This window comes from Callospermophilus lateralis, chromosome 4, assembly GCF_048772815.1.
Source record: "Callospermophilus lateralis isolate mCalLat2 chromosome 4, mCalLat2.hap1, whole genome shotgun sequence".
Taxonomy (NCBI): domain Eukaryota; kingdom Metazoa; phylum Chordata; class Mammalia; order Rodentia; family Sciuridae; genus Callospermophilus; species Callospermophilus lateralis.
Genome location: NC_135308.1, coordinates 96,091,363 through 96,113,085, shown reverse-complemented (window position 1 = coordinate 96,113,085; position 21,723 = coordinate 96,091,363). Strand labels below are relative to the sequence as shown.

Genomic DNA, 21,723 nt, shown 5'->3' with positions numbered 1-21,723 from the left:
GACTGATTGAAATGGAATTGAGATCTTTTTGAGGACTTCCTCCCCGCTCCCCAGTATAAGTCTCTTTCTGGGATACAGCCTGTGTGTGTGTGTGTGTGTGTGTGTGTGTGTCTGTCTGTCTGTCTGTCTGTCTAAACCAGAGCCATTTTTAAAGCAGAGAATTAAAAAAGAGTGATGGAGTTTATGTCAAGCTCCTGGCTGTGAGAGGCAGGACAGCTCAGAGCCCTTCCCTTGTCTCCCCTTTGGTTCCAGATCTTGTGACCTTTCCTGGGAATGGATGTGGCCATACTAGAAACCAGCTACTCTGATTTCTGTGAGCTTACTGCCCCACTTTTCTGGGCAGTTTTATAAGAAGGCAAAGAGAGAGTTCAGATGGAGAAGGGTCAATTTGTGCTCATATTTGCCAAACTATGGAAGGTTTGCAGACAGAGTTGGTCATTAGGATTATTTCAGAAAAAAATTTAATTTTCTACTGTTTGGCCTAGTTTTAATTAAAAAAAAAAAAAGAAGAAGGCTAAACCAAATAAAATGAGAGATTCTTAGGGTTGAAAGGAATGATGATCTTTTCAGCTTCTAACATTATATATATTCATCTGTTCATTCAATAAATTTTCATTTAGAATCTAGTGTGTGCTGAGCAGGTTGGATATGTTAATGGAGCTTACAATCAATAACAAATGCTCATAACTTTTGAGTAATACAGCTAGTGAATTTTAGGAAAGTGGTAAAATGCCATCACAGAGGCACCTTCAGGGTGAAGTGCAACCTGAGACACTTCTGTTGAGAATTTTTTTCCAGGTGGACTGTCATCCTGCCTGGAACTTCTGTGTGGATGTTTCTGGTTATCGAAGCAGTCGATCTAGTTTAATTGCTATTACATTATTATTATTTTTTTGGTGGTCCTGGGGATTGAACCCAGGGGTTTTTTCCCACTGAAGACAGGGTCTAAGTTGCTGAGGCCGGATCCTCCTGCTGCCTCCTCAGCCAGTGGGGTTACAGGTGTGTAATCCCATGCCCCACTTGATATAGTTTAAATGTACAGATGTTTACTAGTTTAAGTGCTAATTCTTTTTTTGAGCTAAGTCCTCTTAGTATTTTGTATACTAATGGTTGAAAACTCAAATCCTGAAAGGGTTGGATGATGTGGTAATTGAGTGAATTGAGCCGGATGGGGAGGTTATATTCTTTGACAAATAGAATTTTGCCTAGTAGGCATAAGAGAATACCCTCCTCTTCCAGAAATATACTTTCTTCCATTTTTCTTCAAACAGTCATTTTGACTGTCTTTTGATTTCCCATTTGTGATAGTAATATAGGCCCAAGAAACATTGCACTCTTTCTACTAAAAGAAAAATTGTGTGTGTGTGTGTGTGTGTGTGTGTGTGTGTGTGTGTGTGTGTATGATGATAGATGAATGGCATCAGGTTAGGAATACAGTAGAAATTGGCAGAGACTATGGCAAATTGTGAACATTTGTCTTATTGAAATGGGCACCCAGATATTTCTGCATAGCCATATAACCCTAGAGTTGCCAGGTCCAATAATGTCTCAAGGTGAACAGGAAATTTATCTATAAAACCATCTGTTTTGTAAAATATTGGTAAATTTTACAAAGAAAAAAGATATAAAGGTGAAACAAAACAATTTACTGGCTAAACCTGGCTCTTAGACAGCCTGTTTACAATGTTGTTATTGGATCTTACTTTCCCTTTGGGGAGCTACTTAGAGTAAGTGCCTTGCTTCAGTATTTCATTTGTTCATCATGTTTATTCATACAAAAAATATATTGTGCTACAACCATGAATGTGTTAGACACTGGGGTCCAGCAATAAATTTGACCAAATTCTTTCCCCCCAGAGAACTTGATGTCATTTCTCTCTGTCATCATCCTCAGGTTGAACACCCCCTTCCACGAACCTACCTTCCTGAGACCTCATTTCAGAGAGCTTCTCCCTCCTTTACTCCTAGAGCCCTCTTGTGAAGGTGCTCTAGGGTGAAGAAGCACTCTGGAGGTCTCCTGTTCCATGCTGGATTCCACCCACCTTGTCTCTCCTTCCACAGGTAGAATATTACCTTCTCCAAAATTTTTGCACCTGGTAGTTTCTCCATTGCTAGAATTCTGTCACTATTACTGATCTGATAACTGCCTCTCTTGCTCCTAGTATGTGGTCAACCATTTAAAAGCAAATGCCCTATCTTCTTTTTGTATCTCTGGGCCTTGAACCATTCCTGATGTCTAATAGGTGTTTGATAAGTCCTGCTGGAGTACATTGAAATGAAAAAGAGTTTGACTTGTACATTTCCCGATCTTTTTTTTTGCTGGGGATTGAACTCAGGGGCACTCAACCACTGAGCCACATCCCCAGCCCTATTTTGTATTTTATTTAGAGACAGGGTCTCACTGAGTTGTTTAGCGCCTCGCCATTGCTGAGGCTGGCTTTGAACTCTGGATCCTCCTGCCTCAGCCTCCAGAGCCGCTGGGATCACAGTGTTTGCTACCTTACCCAGCAGTTCCCTGTCTTTTTGTTGATGTTTTGGTCTTTTTACCCAGGACACACTGAGTCTCTGAGTTGAGGGGAATTAAAACTCCTGGGCAGTACCAGGTACACTATTTTAATCTGGATTGGCAGCATTTTGTTCTGTTTTACATCCCCTCTTTACTCTTACCACTATTCAGTTTAATCCTATTAAAATTCATAATTTCATCCATTTAAACTCTGTGAATATCAATCAGTCTTCCAGCATATTAGCACTCCTTCCCCAATACAGGTATTTTTATAATCTTGATAAGCATACATATTAGTTTCACTTAAATCTTTGATAAAAATGTTGGACAAAGCAGAGATAATATTGGAAAGCTGTGACATACAGAGGAGGACTCAGTCCAAGGAGGCATTGATTTATTACTCACCACTCTTTGTGTTTGCTACAGATCCATCTTAGGCTATCTTCTGGGCAAGGAGATTGCAGGAGATTTTGATAAATGTCTTTGTTAAAATAAAGATGTGATCTATCTATCACACTCCTGCTTCTATTAAATTAGGAGGTTCATCAGTTAAGTCCTCTTTTTGTGAACCCCTATTGGCTCCCAGAATCAGATCTTCTTTTTTTTTGATTCTTGCAAACGGGATATGTCCTAAAATTTTGTTAGCATTTTGTCTCAAGGTAACTTGACTGAAGTTTGGAGAATTCATTCTTCATCATTTTAGACTTTTTAATAGAGCTTGCCATTTTTATAATTAGCATGGTGAGATGCATTTTTGCCCACACATGATCTTTGAATACTTTTCTGGTTATTTCCTCATGAAAATCCCTAGAAATGAAAATTTTTGTCAAAGGGTATACACTTTTTAAAGGCTTTGATGCACATTGCCTGTCAGAGATCCAATTTGGATATCCAGAAAATGCCTGTGAGATGCTGTTTCCTCTCGTCATCATCACTGATATGAATGAATTTTAAATGGATAGTTTAGTTGTTCTAGAATGTTCAGTGAGGAATCAGCCTCAGGAGGATGGACTTATAGGAACTGTATCCAACTCTTTGAGAACCACACCTTGGTCTTACCTTCTTACATCTCCAGACTGGAGCTTTCTGATTTCTGGCAACTTTGACACTACATGTGGGTCTTCCTTCCTTGGAATATGGTGCTGTTCTTGCTTTATTTGAACCTGCCTGTTTCCCTAGTTTACTGCCCATTCCTCTTCCCCTTGTTTGGATTATTTCCCACCATGCTTCTGTAGAAAGGGTGCTGGTGTGTGCAGGCTCATGGATCTGCCTACACACAGCTGGGTCTAACCTTGCATCAATGCCCTTAGTTGAATCCCATATAACAGTCCATTTTTTCCAGGTTTGGTTTTGAATTATGGTTACTTTGTTGGGAGTGAGAGTGAAAGAAGTGTTGATTAGTAACTATGACATTTGGATTCATATGCCCAAATAAAGCTTGAGATGATTAAAATTCTGTAGGTGAAAGCTGTGCATGAATCAAGTCAAGTATTTAGAATATGCATATGTCATCTCTAGAGCTGACTTGTGCAGTCTGGGTGGTTTTGGCAAAGAGGAGTTGTTTCTGTAAGAGAAGAAGATCAAGGGCATGTGAAGAATGACCTAGGGTTACTTCTTTTGTAAGATGGACTGGAGACTAAGGGTGTGTATGTTCCTCTAAAACATCTAGACCCTGACCAGTGCATTTTTTCCTATAATCCCATAGACTCAATCGTATGATCTGTTCTAAATTTAAAGCAACCTTCAGATGTCTCTGTTCTGCATTTCTGTCTCATGAAAGTATCTTTTTTTTTTTTTTTTTTTTTTTTATGATGTTCAACAACTGACTTCCCTTCTCTATGTGGTTCTCTTCTTGTTTCTTTGTCATAGTCTTAATAATCAGATTCTGAGATCTGGGAATCTGCATTAAAAACATCTTGTACATATTTCTGAAACATTATGGTTTTGCTCATGTTTTTTATCTCAGCTGCAGCTGCATGTAATACCCCAAAGATCCTCTTGTGGGATAGTAATTAGATGATGCTCCTGGTTTCTGTTCATCTGCAGTGACTATGGCTCTGACCCACAGCACTGTGAACTTGCATTTGAACACTTGCCCACTTTGGAGTAGCTGGTAGTGAGAACAAGATTGTTATGAGAGGGGTTCATATCATCCACCGGGTGAAGGAAAAACAGGTTCAGCACCTGCTTGCTGCCTCAGCGAGGCCAAAATTTCCTGAAGTGACATTGTATTATATATGCATTGATTTCTGCAGATAGGAAAATTAATTTGGAGATAGTAAAAAAAAGTGGTTCATTCTCAAATCTATCAAATAATGAAATGTTGGGAGTCATTTAAAAATAATTACTCAAATAGCTTATCTGTATAAATGATAGAATCTGTCTGCTTTTTTGTGCTTTTTGTTGTATTTGAAGTTAGTACAGGTTTTTATTTTTTAATTTAATTTTTTTTTTACAGGCTAAACATATTTTTGACTGGCATGAACCCATTCTACTTTCACGCAGTAAATGTAATTTTACACTGCTTAGTGACCCTCGTGCTGATGTACACCTGTGATAAAACCGTCTTCAAGAATCGTGGACTTGCTTTTGTTACGGCTTTACTTTTTGCTGTGCATCCTGTTCACACAGAGGCGGTGAGTATAATTGGAACTCAATGAAATAACAACCAAAACAAATGTATTTGTATGTATCAGCTTAACTGATCTTTTTTTTTCTTCCTTTCAAAACCAGGTGAATTCAAAGCTCTACTGAAGTGTTTATCTTTATATAAAAATCATTCTGCTTGACCACTTTTCTTTTTGAATGTTCAAATTGACTTTTTTGCACCTTGAGGATTTAACTGCTTTTTAAGATAGCCACTATTAATAGTCCAGGTAATAGTACATTGTCAGTTTTTTTTTTTTCCAGAAAAATTAAATTCTAATGTGTCTTTAAACAGCAAGGGGGCATGTTGAGATACTTGTCATGCTAAGCCATTATTCCTGCCCTATATTTCTGTTTTACTTTTGCTCACTGTGCTTTATATTTATAATATTTGTGAAGCAGAACTGTAAGAGCTGGAGGAGGATCAAAAACAGAGTGACATCCTTAATGTTAGAAAGAGACTTAGGAGACTTTCCAATTGTTTTCCAAGTTATTTAATACGAGGTGTAGTTATTTTGTAGTTTATGAAAACTCTTGTTTTGAAATTATCCATAGTTTAGATCTATGGCCCCTTTAAAATATTTACTTAATTACGCACTGAATGAGGTGGCATTGTTAAACTCCCTTGTTCCGCCTCTTAGTAACCATAGCTAGTTTATTTCATGTGTATTGCTAGAGGCAGAGGACGTCTTTCCAAGAGTACATGGCCCCACAGTTTTTTTAAAAGAGTCTTTTGCAGAGCCTTAGCTGGCATGCAGACACTTACCCAAAGTCTATCCGTGTAAGAACACACCAGCAGGGAAGATGGCACATTGGTTCTCTTTTCTTAACTTATTCTCTCACCTGCCCTTCTCTCATTTGGACAAAAATAAGAGCTGGGTGTAGGAGCATGTCTACAATCCCAGTGGCTGGGGTGGCTGAGGCAGGAAGATTTCAAGTTCAAAGCCAGTTTCGACAATTTAGCGAGTCCCTAAGCAATTTAGTGAGACCCTGTCTCAAAATAAAAAAATTTAAAAAGGGCTGAGGATGTGGCTCAATGGTTAAGCACCCTGAATTCAATCCCTGGTACCAAAAAGGAAAACAAACAAAAAAACCCCAAACCAGGAATATGTCATATGTCAGAATCTACCATGCCTGAGGCATACACACCCCTGAGTTTCCTTCTAAAGGAACAGATCTATTGGGGTCAGGAGGCTTCCTTCAATTAAGACATGATACATTGAGGAAAGAACTTGTGATCTCTCCCTGTCTTATGTGTTTAGTCAGCTTTTTCGCTGCTGCAACTAAAAGACCTGACATGAACAATTTTGGAAGAATAAAAATTTATTTATGGGCTCACAGTTTCAGAGGTCTCAATCCATAGACAGTAGGCTCCATTTCTAAGGGCTTAAGGTGAGGCAGAACATCATGGCAGAAGAATGTAGTGAAGGGAAGCAGGTCATATGATGATCAGAGAGCAGAGAGTGACATCTCCACTTGCCAGATACAAAAATATAACTCAAAGCCCCTCCTCCAATGCCCCACCTCCTCCAGCCACGCCCCACCTGCCTTCAGTTACCACTCAATTAGTCCCATTAGGTGATTAATTCACTGGGTTAAGGCTCATCGTTTCTCTAAACCTTGCATTGTCTCACACGTGAGCTTTTTAAAACTATATATATATATATATATATATATATATATATATATTTTTTTTTTTTTTTTTTTTTTTTTTTTGTTGTTGTTGTTGTTTGTTGGTGGTGGTGGTGGTGGACCTTTATTTATTTATATGCAGTGTTAAGAGTCAAACCCAGTGCCTCACACATATTAGGCAAGTGCTCTACCACTGAGCTACAATATCAGCCCACAAATGAGCTTTTGGGGGACACCTCACATCCAAACCACAATGTGTATTTCTATGAAGAATACAACATGGTATTACAAATATGGATTGGTGGCTCGTGTTGATGTTCTAAGGTCATAAATTCAATAATTGTAGAGATGCACAGTAGTATGTTTATTTGAACTGACCTAAGAAATATGATTTGACTAATTGGTTTGATACTGAGAATTGATTTTGGCAATCAGGTTGTATGATGGCTATTTTCCACAAACAGAATTCTAAACCTTTAAGCCCAAGGTTTTGATAAACTTGTATGTGTGTGTACACACACACACACACACACACACACACAGACTGATAAAAATCATCATATAAAAAATGACATTGTTTAGGTAATTTTCCCTACTCTGAATACAGTAGACTGGACAAGATGCTTGTAAGTGAAAGAGTATGAGGTATAAATAATGGTCCTTTGGTAACTCTTGGTAGAGGATTTTTGCTTTACTTCTACAAAACTCTGAAAGTAAATGGCTGTAATACCAGTTAACTCTAATGATGGATGTGTTTAAATTCTTTGCTTTTGACCAAATTAGAGGAGGACCTGGCTGATTTGTCAGCTGGTAGATCATTAAAAAATTGTGTAAGATGATAGATCACTTTGTGATAAGTGCTGGTAACTTCAGAGTTCCAAGAATTAAGTCATTGCTATAACACGGATACTTCATTCTCATTTATGTGGATAATCTATATAAAGGTGATAGGAGGAATAGCATTGGTGCTTCATGCTGGCTCATTGTTGTAAACAAAAGGTAATAAGATTCAGCCACAGATAGCTAAACACATAATTGAAACTTGCTGCACTTATCAAAATATAAGCTTTTACCTTTAATAATTATCATGTTTTCTATTTTAGCTGTGATATATTGAACAATTATGAATTAATAAGATTGGATACAGTAATACAGAGTTAAAATTTTAACCTTTAGAGGCTTTTGGCCACATGGAATTTAAAAAATCAATTCAGTTATGGGTTGGGGGACACAGCTCAGTGGTGCAGTGCCAGCCTAGAATTCACAAGGTCCTGGGCCTGATTCAATCCCTAGCACTGCAAAAATAATTTTAAAAAATTAAATATGAATTTTTATTACAGAGAGATAAGATAATGAAATATTTTTAAGCATAAGTATGTAATACATTTTAAAATGTTGAGGGGGACATAAAATAGAAGTATAAGTTCAAGGAGACAGGGTGTCAAATGTCTGCTATTCAAAGAAGAGCCTGTATGTGATCCTGTAAAGGGCAGAGAAAGCACTTTGAGCTGCTTTCGTGTCCATATTCCACTGGGTACATTTAGAGCAGTAGCACGACCTTATTTTAGAACGCCAGCATGACAGACTTTAGATACAAACTTAATGAGATGAGAGAGATACCTGAATTTTAATGTTCTTTTTGGTCCTAACATGAAGAAAAACAATCAAAGACTGCCAATCCTAGCCATATAAAATATACGATGCAGGGTCAGTGTTGTGTTTTAATCTAAGACCACAGACCAATATTTTGTTTCTGACAAATAGTTTTTAAAGTACAGCTGAAAATCTATACTTAAAGTGTCTTGGAGTCAATTATCACAGGAAAGATCAAACAAGTAGGGTAACTGCAGATGTAATTCAATGGTTTCAGAGGGAAAACAGAAAGCATGGCTAACTTGGGACAGTGTGATCATGAGCTGATAGTGTTTAGGCTGGATTTGAAGCAAACAGGCAAATCCTATTAGCAAAATGACCTTTAACGAAGGGTTTCAACAGGCTTTTGTGCTAATAAAAAATACAATCCATAGTAACACAAGTAAAGGTGCAAAGGAGTCAAGAGGTGGATAATGTTAGGGAAGACATTTACATTTGCAAGAAGATGAGGAAGATATAGAGAAGAAGGGAAAAAATTTGACATACAAAACAATTTGTACTGCAAAATAAAATAGAGACTGCTATTTCATTATAGATTTTAGAGAAATAGAAAGATGTACTTGACAGAAGATATAGTGATAAATTATTTAAAACAGTAGAAGACCTTGTTGTGTTGGGGGAAGGGAATTACTGGGAAGTTTCTCCCTTTTGTTAAAAAAGAAAAAAAGTGAGACCAGACCATAAGTTATCTTGAACAGGATGGGGAATTTAAAATTTTGGGATAGGATTTAGTTTAAACACATTGATATGATCATATATAAACATGCTGATATGATTAAAGGCTTCCTTTATTGTGAGATCATCAAATAGCTGATGAGTATGTGCTTGGTGTAGGGCTGCCTTCTCTATGCTGGGGGAATAAGTGAATGGACAGCAGGGACCCCATCCACAGGTTGATGCTCATAGGAAAGCAAAAAAAAAAAAAAATAGGCACATAAATAGATACAAGACAAAGCGACATGTTGTAATAACACAAGAACCCTAGAGGAAAGAAGCATTATTTCCAATATAAATATATAGGGACAAATTCATTTGTTTACTTACTCTTTCAACAAACATTGGAGTGCCTATAATACACTGCCTATTAAATAGACACTCTGCTGGACTATTGCAAAAAAAAAAAAATAGAGGCAGACTTACTTCACTTTAGTTCCTGAGATTCTTAGAAATGTTTCCTGACATTGTATTTCTTGGGAAATACGATGTTTTTCTGAATCCTGAATCATAAGAAAAATCAACAGAGAAATTGGGAAAATTACAATTGTCTTCTGAGAAAACCCCATCATCACAGAGACTTTACTGCTTTGAAGGAATGCACTTAAATTAATTGGAAGCAAGAGGAGAAAAAGCCGATACATGGAGTTCCAAGGTCAAGGCCATTTCCAGAATGGGCCAGGAGGACATAGGAGAAAGTTAGTTGTGTTCTGATTAGAACAGGCTTACCACATGCTAAGTATGTGTTCCTGGCCCTGTCCGATGCTAATGGAACTCAGTCTTACAAATAAAATAAACATTAATAACTCTATAAAATAGCATACTTTATAAAAATCATATGAGTGTTGTTCAAAAAATACCAAGTTTTGAGAGCAAGTTAAGTCCTAGTTAGCAATTCCCACACATGATTCTATTACTCTTGCTAGGAGATCTGTATTTTACATTATAGTTTGAGCATCCCTATTCCCAAATTCCCAGTTCCAAAATGTTCCAACTCTGACACTTTTTGAGTGCTAATATGATGCTGTAAGTGGAAAATTCCACACCAGACCCCGTGAGGTAGGTCGCAGTCAAAATACAGGTGCACTAAAAATATTGCATTAAATTACCTTTAGGTTGAGTGTATAAAAAGTATATGGAAACAGATGAATTTTTGTTAAGGTCTGTAAACAAGTCAGATTGGCACCTGTTATTTTGCCAGAGAAATGTTAAAGTCTGTAAACAAGTCTGGATGGCGCCTGGCCAAATGCCAGAGGGAGTGGTTTGTGAAGTAACAAAAGCGAGCCATTAAGTGTGGGGATTCCTTATTGGTTGACTGCTGTATCTATTTTATGCTAATTAGATAAGCTGTGTAAAATGTATAAATACCTTGGTCATCCTACAATAAACGGCTCCGATTCCTGCTGCATCAACGTACACAAGTTATTCGTCCACCCCCCAGTTATTCTGCTGCAGCCGGACTGCGGCAAATTTTGTGTTTAGGGTTCCATCCCTAAGATATCTCATTATGTTACGCAGATATTCCAAAATCTGAAAAAAATTTGAACTCTAAAACTCTTAGGGTTTCAAGCATTTCAGATGAGGAATACTAAGCCTGTTTGAATTCTATGCACTGATGCTTTCCCAGTGGGTGAACATTTGTTAAAGGCTACATTTTCCAGGTTACAGCTACCCTCTTGGTGGTATAGACCTTCAACTTGGGGCCAGAATATATGCTGTTCTTTTGCCTATGTTTTTCAGTTACCCAAAACTGACCAGTTGCTTTGTTATTTTCTAATGAACTGTACAATTTCAACCACATTGTCAGAGCATCAAGTCCAACTGGCTCTGACTTCACATTCTCTTTCCACTTCCCATTGCACACCCCACTTCTTTTCATGTGCTCCCCGCTCTTCATCACTTTCTGCCCTTCCTTCCAGAAGCACTCCACATATCCTCAGACCCCTTTCCCTACTCCCATCCTCTAACTGGAATGCATCTCTGTTCCCTTCCTGGCTGAGGCTTCCATTCCCCTAGTCTTGAGCTTTCTGACATCCTCCTTGTCCATCTTTTCAGTATCAAATTGCAAAGCCATTCCCCTGTGATGCCTTCCCAGATCCTACAGTCAAAATTAAACCCTCCAGTCTTTTCCTGGCAGTGATTTTTCCTCTTGTGTTGCGTGTGGTTTCCTTGTATCATATTTAATGCCCTCTTCTAACTCCACCAGATGCTCAAGTCCTCGAGGCAGGGTGTATCCCTCCAGTTGGCATAGTCCTTGGCAAATAAGCACTTGGAAAATTCTTGTTAACTGGAATAAAATACACAGTTATTGAACATGATGATCTTGACTAATTGAATCACTAGAGTGGCTGCTCTAGCAATTGATGATGAACTCTTTGCTTTTAGATATCTAATTCTTTGCCCCAAAGATCACAGCTCAAAGGTGTATAATAGAGCAGGTGTTTGTTGAATGCTTAGTGGTTTGGTTTGGTAAAGGAGCCTATTAGTGTCAGCACTAATGTTTCAGTGTCCTCTCTGAGCTTCTGCTGTATACATTCTATATATCCAGGATGTAAGTTGTTGCTGCTGCTTCCAAAATGGCTGAAGGGCTTAAGGACACCTTTAATGCATTAGGTATGCCTACCTAGCTTGTAATTGCCTCACTCCAACTTGCTACTACTGATATCAGTTTGCAAGTCTTGTTCTTGGCCACATTGGCGATACTAGGCCCTCCAGACCCAGACTCTAGGCTTTCTTGTGAGACTGCAGCAGGCTTGATGGCTCTCTGTCGAACCTTCAGGAAGTCTTGCAGTGTTGCTCAGCTAAATGCTCAAGGAAGCAGAGGTGCAGACTGAGTGGATCTAAGCTTCACACATGACCTGTGCCCAATTGTTGCTTTACTAGTTCTGAGGCAAGCCTTGACATTGGTGATACCACACTGCCTCTGCCTGCCTCCCTTGAGTCATGCGGTCTACCTGATTTGTCAATCAGGTTCCTTATAGATTAAGCAATCAGTGAACAGTGTGTGGTCCAAGCAGCCAAATTAGGTAGTAGCTTTCTCTCTCTGCTGCCGATACAATTCTATGGCTGTGTTTAGTTTTCTCTTATAGATTGGACTACACGAAGAGACTAGAATTTTTCTTAATATGTTACTTGCTGTCAATTGGTATGTACAATATGTAGGTATGTACAGTTTCCTAATTGTATAGTTAGTATATTTATACATATTTTAACTGTGTATTAGACTGCCTAATAAAATTAGATTAAGACATTATATATGTACATCTTAAAGTGAAAAGACAATTTCCACAATCCATACAGGCAAACCTTTGTGAAGAGTTCCACTCCCTTTCTCTGAAGGGAAAAGGAGGAAGGGCACTGGTGTTCATCAGGCTGGGAATTTCCATGTGTCATTAGTGACAACAATATGTGAGGTGGGGTTGTTATATTCCTATAAAGATAAACCCAAATCTCAGAAATTGAACATAACAAAATCAAGTCTCAATCAGGTGACAAAAGACATCTGTGCTGCCAGTGGATGGGCCACTCCCTGCTGTGCCATCGCTTCTCCCTGTGACCACAAATTGTGCTCTAGTGATGAGGATGTTCACGGGTCTGCATCCCAAGAAATTATTTTATGCTCTTGTTGATGGATTCTCCAACACACTGTGGGCCTCAGGTGCTCTCCTGATTTGGGCCATGTGGTTTTTGGTGCCCGGAAATGTCACCTTTTCTCATTTCCCTCATGAACTGCTCATCTCGCTCTTTGGGGACCTTTTCTTAGAAGCACTTAAAAATTTAAAAATCTGCATCCCATTTTTTCCTTTACAGTTTTATTTCTTGGACTTTAAAATGTGAAGAGAAATACACACATCCTGTGAGGCAGAATAATATGAGTCATCTGTCTCCCACTCCACTTCCATTCCAGTCCCCTTTTGAAGTAACATTTTTTGAAATAACTTTAAGCTTAATACACAGTGACTATATTTTTATCCAGACTTACTAATTTTTAATGTTTTTCCACATTTGTTTTATCGCTCTTCCTCTCTTTCTCCCTCTCTGTAAAAATATTGTTTTTTGAAACATTTGAAAGGAGTTGCATAATTTATACCCCTTTGCATGTTAATAATTTAGTTGTATATTTTCTAAAACTGAGAGTATTGGTCATAATTTCTCTGTAACCTCCTTTATTTTGGAACAACTACTAATCTTCACTGTCTTTCTGTAATATAATCTATAGATTGCAGTATGATTCAGAATTTAGGTTAAAGTGTCTGTATTATAAAATGTTTTAAATATATTAAATTGTAATATATAAATGTTCTTATAAAATTATAATATAAATATGCATATTATGTTTTATAATTTGTAACATGATTAAAATTAGTAAATGTAAAAAAGCATTATAAATATATAACATATTATATATAAATACATAATACATAATGTATAAATATTTAAAATGTATGAAATTTAATGTATTGCAAATATGTAATATATGCATGCATATATATAATACTCTTATATGTGTATACTTATATACATTTATATGTTTACTTATATATGTATATTATATATATGCAATATTATGACAATAGATTATAAAAAGTTATAATTAGGAATCATGATGTAATATGAACCAGAATAAATTAAAAGGTAATAAAAGTTTAGTGTTATAAAATACTAATATAAAATTTTATATAGATTTTATATATTACTATATGTGGTATATTATTACTTATCATATTTAATAGCATATTTATGTCTGTGTTTTTATAGAATGATGCTGTGAGTTTGCTTTGTTTTTTTCATGATTATATTCAGGTTATATATTCTTGGCTAGAATAATGTATAAATGAGGCATCCTTCTAGGTGGTGATTTTGATTGCCTAGTGAATGTGTAATGCAATGTAACACATTATCTCTATTATGTAATTAATTCTTTTTATTTTTCTAGAGAAGTAGTCAGTGGGGAAGATGTTGAAGTCATGCTAATATCTCTCACTTCAGGAAACTTTACTGCTCTAGATTTAGCATCTGTTTTCAAAAAAACTTTAAAATTTTTTTTTTAGGTAAACATGACAGTAGAGTATATTTTGACATATTGTACATACATGGAATATAACTTCCCCTTCTGTGGTTGTACATGATGTGGATTTTTCACATATGAACATAGGAAATATGCCAATTCATTCTACTCTTTCCTATTCCTCTTCCCCCTCCCTTCCCTTCATTCCCCTCTGTCTAATCCAGTAGCTCAGTGGTAGAGCATTTGACTGCATCTATTGTTTTATTTGTTTTTGTTTTTGTGTTTTGTGATAGTAGGGATCCAATCCAGGCTAGTGCACATGCTTCCCAAGCACTCTGCCACTGAACTACACCCTGCCTTATGGATATTTTTGATATTTCATGCTCTATCTATCCTTTTCTTTTTGGCAGCAAAAATGGTTTTTTTCATTTCCCTTATTTCCCCCACATTCATTAGCTTTTCAATGAAACCAGAGCTCTCCTATTTCCCATCCATTTGCTTGCTCTGTGTAGCCATGCACTTCTATATGTATCCATTCTTTCATCATTTGTATATTAAACAAATGGACTTACAGGTTTCTGTTTTCAGTGGTTTATAATAAATCATGGTCCTTACTTATTTTGATATTCAAATTTTCTCAGGTTTGGTCAGTGGGAGCCCCTTGTTGCTGGCTTCTGTGACCTTTTGAGTTTAATTTTTTGGGTCCTTTTTTATGCTATGAGAAGATGATAGAAATTTTTCTTGATTCTTTCCACCCTCATCTCAGTAATCAGCCCTTTTTCCAAGGAACCAATGTTCTCTTGAATGGGGACTGACTTTTGGGTGTGCCAGGAAGTTACTTTGCTACTTTTTAGCCAGTGCAGTGGCAGATCTTAGAAATATGCACAGATGCATGCACATGTGTACACACACACACACACACACCACACACAGACATACACACAAACTTGCATATGCATATACACACAATTGCATGAACATATACTCTGGTGGAATGATTTTTAGTTCAAACTTATTCCCTTTCTTGCCCAAAATATTGATTTCTCAGCTTACTTTTTCTTTCTATTCTATAAATACATAAGTATCCTCTGCTTCATTATCACTGTGGTGTCCAAAGATTAGCAGTGTCACACACTCCATTACTGCCCCAAAAATATTTATTTTATTTTTATGATACTAGGGATTGAACCCAGGCCTTGTATGTGCTAGGCAAGTGCTCTATCCCTGAACAACACCCCAGCCCTCTTTTTAAGATTTAAAAAAAAATAATAATAAATGAATAAGCTTTGATGCTATAAATTGATCTTCTTTACAAGAGAAGTTAAAAATAAAGTTAAATATGAAAATCTTGCCACTTCTTCTTTTTTTCCTTCTGTAAGCTTATTGTTAATTCTTACTGATCAGAGGTAGTTAGTCATGATTTTGAAAAATAATATGTATTCTATTTTATTGTACTATACTATTTTGTTACATTATATTATTCATCTACAAACAAAGACATTTCTGTGAGATTTTTCTGACAGAATTTTCTGAGTTTTTGAATTTTTCATTGTGTTAAACTTCATAGGTGGCTGGGATTGTTGGCAGAGCTGATGTGTTAGCGTGTCTCCTGTTCCTGTTGGCCTTCCTCTCCTACAATAGGTATGTATGGCTCAGCAAGCCCTCCTCTGTGATTACAGCCATGCTGTGTGTGTAGATGAGCATCTGCTTGGAGAGAAGGGAGGCTTCATGGTGGTGCTGTGCTCATGAGCTCCAGGGATAAGAACTCTCTTTTTATCCAATACTGGGCTGTTGTCTCTTCTAGCCCCATGCTGAACCATATCCTATCATTTATAAAAGAGTATTTTCCCCCCAGTTCTAGAAATCCGAGCTCTTGCTTCTTGATTCCTTTTACTGGTAGTTTCTGCCCGAGAATGGAATTTGGAATCTTAGCTCTGAGCCAAAATATACTGGGCACAGTGTTCTATTCTATTTGCCTATGATTTGCTTAATTTCTCCTTTTCATTTTGGTCCTGATTGTTTCTCCTCTTTATCATCCTCACCAAAGTAGCTCAAAGCTTAAAATAACAAGGCTAAGCAGAAAGTAGTGTTTTTCAACTATAGTTGTACAATTTATAATCCTTTCTTTGAAATACAGACATTCTTTGCTTTGGGAAAACAGAAAGCAATAAAATAAATTTTTGTTCAATTGTGCCTTTACTCTCCAAACCATGAGATTCTTACTTGGTTTGTGACATGTCTACATAGGGCAGGAGTTGAAAAGAGAATGTGGAAAAGGGTAGAGTGCTCAGAGTGTGGCCCGGGAAAGCGGGTGGGTTAGTCATGTCACCTTGCTGGGTGGAGAGAGGCCTGGTTAAGGATTTGTGAACTGTGAACTTTTGATCAGTTCATTGACCTGTGATCTTTTGGAGTCCAGTGACTGAGGAACACTGTTCTAACCCAGTGGTTCTTAATTAGGAGTGATTTCTTTTCATTCCCCAGCCACCATTTCCCCACTCCCTTCAGGAACATTTGGCACTATCTGGAGACAGTTTTGCTTGTCACAACCCAAGAAGTGCTTCTGGCACCTAGGGGTAGAGGCCAAGAATGCTGTTAAATAAACATCCTACAATGCCCAGGATAGGCCCTGCAGCAAAGAATTATCTGGTTGAAAAATGCCAATGGTGCTGAGACAGAGGAACCCTGTTATAAACCAATTCAGACCTTGGATCAAGAATGAAATGAATGAAGAATGAAATGAATCAGCTTTTTTTTTTTTTTAAAGGGCGGAGCATTTTTTTAGTGCAATATCCATCTCCAGGTTCTGGCTTTGCATTTGCAATCGTATGAATAGTATAATGAATCTTAAAAAACCCAAATTTAACAATGAATTGTTTCCTGTTTACTCTGGTGTTAGACAGGAATTACTCACTTTAATTTAAACTTGTTTCTAGGGCTTTTTGTGTGTGTTTGATACATTTGGGAAAAATGATTGATTAGCCCTGCAGCCTGTCCATATTGGTGTGGTAATGAGCCTTATTATTATAGGTTGGATGTGCATGCCCTGCTTACCTTTGGAAATTTGAGCTGTAGACAGGAAATGTGTAGAAAATGCACAATTACTGTAAATTCTGCATAAATTTTATGTAATTTTTCTAAGATGCAATAGTAAGAAGAAGATACCACAAGAAGTTTTGGCCTTTACTTCAAAGGAATAGGAGCCCAGGGTTGGCAACTGTCAAAGAGAACAATGCTATTTCATGGGGTCAATTGTATTTTGTAAGGTGGAAAGAAAGACTTTTATATCACTACAGAATTTTTGAAAATTTCTATTGGAGATATAACTGAGGAAAAATAACTTCATCTAACACATGCTCATGGAAAGTAAATTTAAAAATATAAATTAGCAAAAAGAAAATAAAAGTGTGAAGAATATTTGTTTTTCCTTCCCAGAGAAAAAAACTACTATATTTTGATATAATTATCTACTGATTGCTTTGTGTATAGAACACCTAAAAACACTTGACTCATAATAATGTGATGATAAACACTTGACATGTAATAAGTCATTTCTTCAATGCCCCCTGTAATGCTAGACTTCCATTTTACACATAAGGGGACCAAAGTACAGGGGGCAAAATAACTTGCTCTCTCACTTCTTTGTTAACTGCAGAGCTGTGATTTGAGCCAGAGACCATGGCTCCAGAGCTCATGCAGGTTGTTTAGTAACCTGTATTATTCACCTACAATGTATTCACTTAATGTCTTCTTTTCTCTCTAACTATAGCTCTATGATGACATTTTAAATGACTTTTGAATGTTCACTTATGACATACCATATTTTATCATAATTTACATCCATATTTACATACTATTGCATGCCATATTTTATCCTAATTTATATGTACCATAATTTAAGTACTCAAATTGAGTACCATTAACTTTTTTTCATCTTAATAATTTTAATTCCATGATGAATACTCTGGAAGAAATCTTGACTCACTTAATTGCTTAGGATGCAAAGAAATTGACTGCCTTTTATCTTTTACGGTAATATTTCTTAGTGACCCACATTTCTTAATTTAAAAGAACATCCAACCTGTTTTCCAGGAGTCTGGATCAGTGTTGTGCTGGGGAATGTTTCCCTCCCACGGCTTCTCCCTTCTTCTTGCTGCTCAGTTTGTTTCTGGGGACCTGTGCGATGCTGGTGAAAGAGACGGGAATCACCGTGTTTGGAGTGTGCTTGGTTTATGACCTCTTCTCCCTCTCCCACAAGCAAGACATGACGTAAGTCATTTTAAAGTTTTGACATTAGCCACTGCCTAGGGAGAAAAATGACTGAAAAACGATGGTTTCCCACTTCTGTTTAAAAAATATATAAGTACTTGGTCTCACCTTAGACCATAATACAATAAACATGACTTACTTCATTAAGATAAATGCATTGTATCTGTTTAGCCTCTTCACAGTTTTATAAAGTTCAATAAAGACTTTGCAATTTTGGGTGGCCCCAAATTTGGAATTGAAAAGTAACTTTGTTAACTGCAAGTTCAGACTGCTGGGTTGTTTTTGCTGCATCCTATTGAGAAAAGCTTGATTCACACAGGGAGGCTGCAAATGCTAATAGTTTTGACAGCTTGCTTTGAATCTCTGAATTCAAATGAGTATTATCCACCTAAGAGTACTGCTCACTTGGAGCCTGTTTTCTCTCTCTAGTAGTGACAGTACTTAAGAGTTTTAGGAAGTGCCTCTTAAAATTCCATGAAGAGCTAGTTGAAACCATATAGGAATACTTACACGTCATTTTCCAGTTAAAGAACAAGCTTACCTAGTAACCCATCTTCATTTAAAACCTTTAAGGCACATTCATTTTATTCAGTGGTTTGTAGATAATAAGAATCACTAAGGCATATTAAAACTTCAAGTACATACCATAATTTTCTTCCTCTATCAAATCTATAATTACCAACTTTACTAATTTTACACATAGACCCTATTTTTCAGTAATCATAAGTCCCTTATTTTTGAACTTTTAAAAATGTGGCTGATTTATTCTTCTTCCTTGTCAAATGAAGAATTAAAAAAAAAAGTTCTGTTTTTTTGTGCCATTCCCTATCTCTTTATACTTCTTAACATAAAGATATGAGCAACGTTATTGAGTGGCAATGGGTTGGGGTGAGTCATTTAATTCTGATCACCTTTCTGCCTGGGAGTGGGGAACTTGGAGATAATTTAAATACAGTTTCGCTCTCTGTTAGCTCTCTGCAATCTCAGAGACATATAAAAGGAAGGAACCCAGTGATCACTTTGTCCAGGCTCCCACCAAGAAAACTGGGAGCCACAGGACCTGCTTGACTTAGGCCAGGATACCTTTCCTCTACCTTTACAGCTCATGGGAGTAATCTCAGTTGCCTGCCCCAGGTTTCGGAGAACAACCTACAGATCCCTCTTGCTTCCCACTTCTTGCATCACCTCATCTTTATCTCCAAACTTCTTCCTGCTTTGCTTCACTGACTGCATAGGGCTGTAACAGCTGATCAAAGATGCACCTTCTCCTGTAGGCCAGTCCAGAGCTGTTTGAAAGCCCTCACTAAAGTCCTATCTCCTCTGGTCTTGGGATTCTTGGACCCTCTGTTGACTGCCTTCCTTTCTCTCTCCCTCCTGTCATTGTTGAACCAAGCTTTTCTCAAAAAGGATAATTGTCTCTTTTCTTTCTTTAATAATCTGCCCTCATCATACTAATTTGCTTGAGGTTCCATGGAAGGAGTAACACTGATGATACCGAGTTTCGATTTGTGTACACAGCACATTTTTTAGTCCTCAAACCCAGCAGCACTACATAATTGGAGGAATTTATTCTTTCCTTCAACCTTTTGTCTACCCATTCAACCCATAGCTTATTCTGTGCCTGAACAAGAGCAAGACAGATAGAGTTCCTTCCCTCAAACAGCATAGAGGCTGCTGGGGAGACAGACCTCAAACAGTTACACAGGTGATTGATGAAAGGTGTAGGCAGGATACAGGAGCATTTGACAAGGAGACTTGGCCCTGGGTAGTTCGAGTGCCTTGAGTGCTGACTGGGCACTAGGCTCTGGGCCACACCATTTGCTCTCAGCAATTGTGGTCTTCATTTCACAGAGGAAAAAGCAGGCTCAGAAAGCACCTCCCCACAGCTACTCAATCCAAGTGCAACCAGGATTGGACCCACATCTGATGTGTGGCCCTAGAGCTGCGAAATGAACTCCGAGCACCACTGCCCCTATGGAAAGAGCATAGGACAGGGATTTAGGAGACTGAAGGATGTCCCTGCTCACGCTCTATGAGATTCTTGACACCAGCTCGGAGGTTCTGAGCATTTGGAGGGTTGTGAATCTCTTTGAGAATTTCATGAGGTTGTAAGAAGGTAAATGTGCACCTAGTTGCACAGACCTTTAGGAGTCTGCCCCCTCTTTACTCTTTATGTGCTCATTTAGAATAAGCATCTTGGTGCTAGGTGGTCTTTCCTCGTGTGATCCAGCAGCAGGAAAGAAGGAGTCATAGAAATAAATGTTGGAAACACTTTCCTTTCAGAAGAGTAATCTATTCCTAAACCTTGGTTTGGACTACATGAATGGAGTAGGATTTCTTTTATTTGACATCACCTTTAGGAGGAAACGTTTAAAGGAAAAGATCAACCCATGAAAGTTAGCTTTTCTTTTCTTTTCTTCTTTTTTTTAAGTGAGGATGTTATTTCTAACATGTAGAAAATGACATCCTCTGACCTCAGTTCCTACCCTCTTTCTGCAAAGATAAACATAATTCTGAATTTGGCACTTTTTATTTCTAGGGCATTATTTCTTATATATACAGCAGTGAATATCAAGTTGTAGTATTTTGAAACTTTTCATGAATGTTATCACTTTTTTTTTCATTTAGCATTAGACTTTTTAGATACATCAGTGTTGATATATGTAACTATATTTCATTCATTTTTACTGCTCTATAATATTTAATTATCATAATTTAGCCATCATTCTAATTTTGGAATTTAGGCTATCCACATTTATGCTCTTATAAACTGCTGCAGTGAGATTCTTGTGCATGTTTTCTTTTGCAAATTCATGAGGCTTTCTCTCTGGCATAACTGTTAAAGTGGAGCTGCTAGGTCAGAAGCATGTTCACTGGGTCACATCCTGAGTCATTGCTCGTTAAATGACTATAACAGTCATGGAGAATCTCCTTTGTTTCATATTCTCGGCATCATTTGCAAGTATCATACTTTAAAATTTTTGTCCATCTGGTGATTACGAATTTTATCTCAGAGGATTCATAATAGAAAATGTAATAAGAGTACATCAGATGGCCCAGCTATGAGCATTATTTGATAAGATCATCATAATGTCTAATCCTGAATACCACCAAAGTCGAATATTCTGAGAAGATCATAGTTGGAATGTGAGGGGTAAAGAAGTGTGTGTGTCTATGGGTGCCTTGGTGACCACGTACCGGGGACTAAGTTCTGATCTTCTGGAAATCAACATGATAAACTGTAAAACTGATAAAAAGAAATAATAATGTAATTATTATTATTATTTTTTAAATATAT

The 21,723-nt window shown here is 37.3% G+C and overlaps 1 protein-coding gene across 1 annotated transcript in view; it reads left to right on the top strand.

The window, feature by feature from the left end:
- The window catches only part of Tmtc1 (transmembrane O-mannosyltransferase targeting cadherins 1), a 254,420-nt gene that overhangs the window by 11,298 nt on the left and 221,399 nt on the right, over window positions 1-21,723 (top strand). Inside the window, exons 2-4 of the mRNA XM_076854245.1 lie at window positions 4,965-5,142; window positions 15,727-15,800; window positions 18,249-18,425. Of these exons, the coding sequence (XP_076710360.1) occupies window positions 4,965-5,142; window positions 15,727-15,800; window positions 18,249-18,425 (429 nt within the window). The remainder of the gene's footprint in view (window positions 1-4,964; window positions 5,143-15,726; window positions 15,801-18,248; window positions 18,426-21,723) is intronic.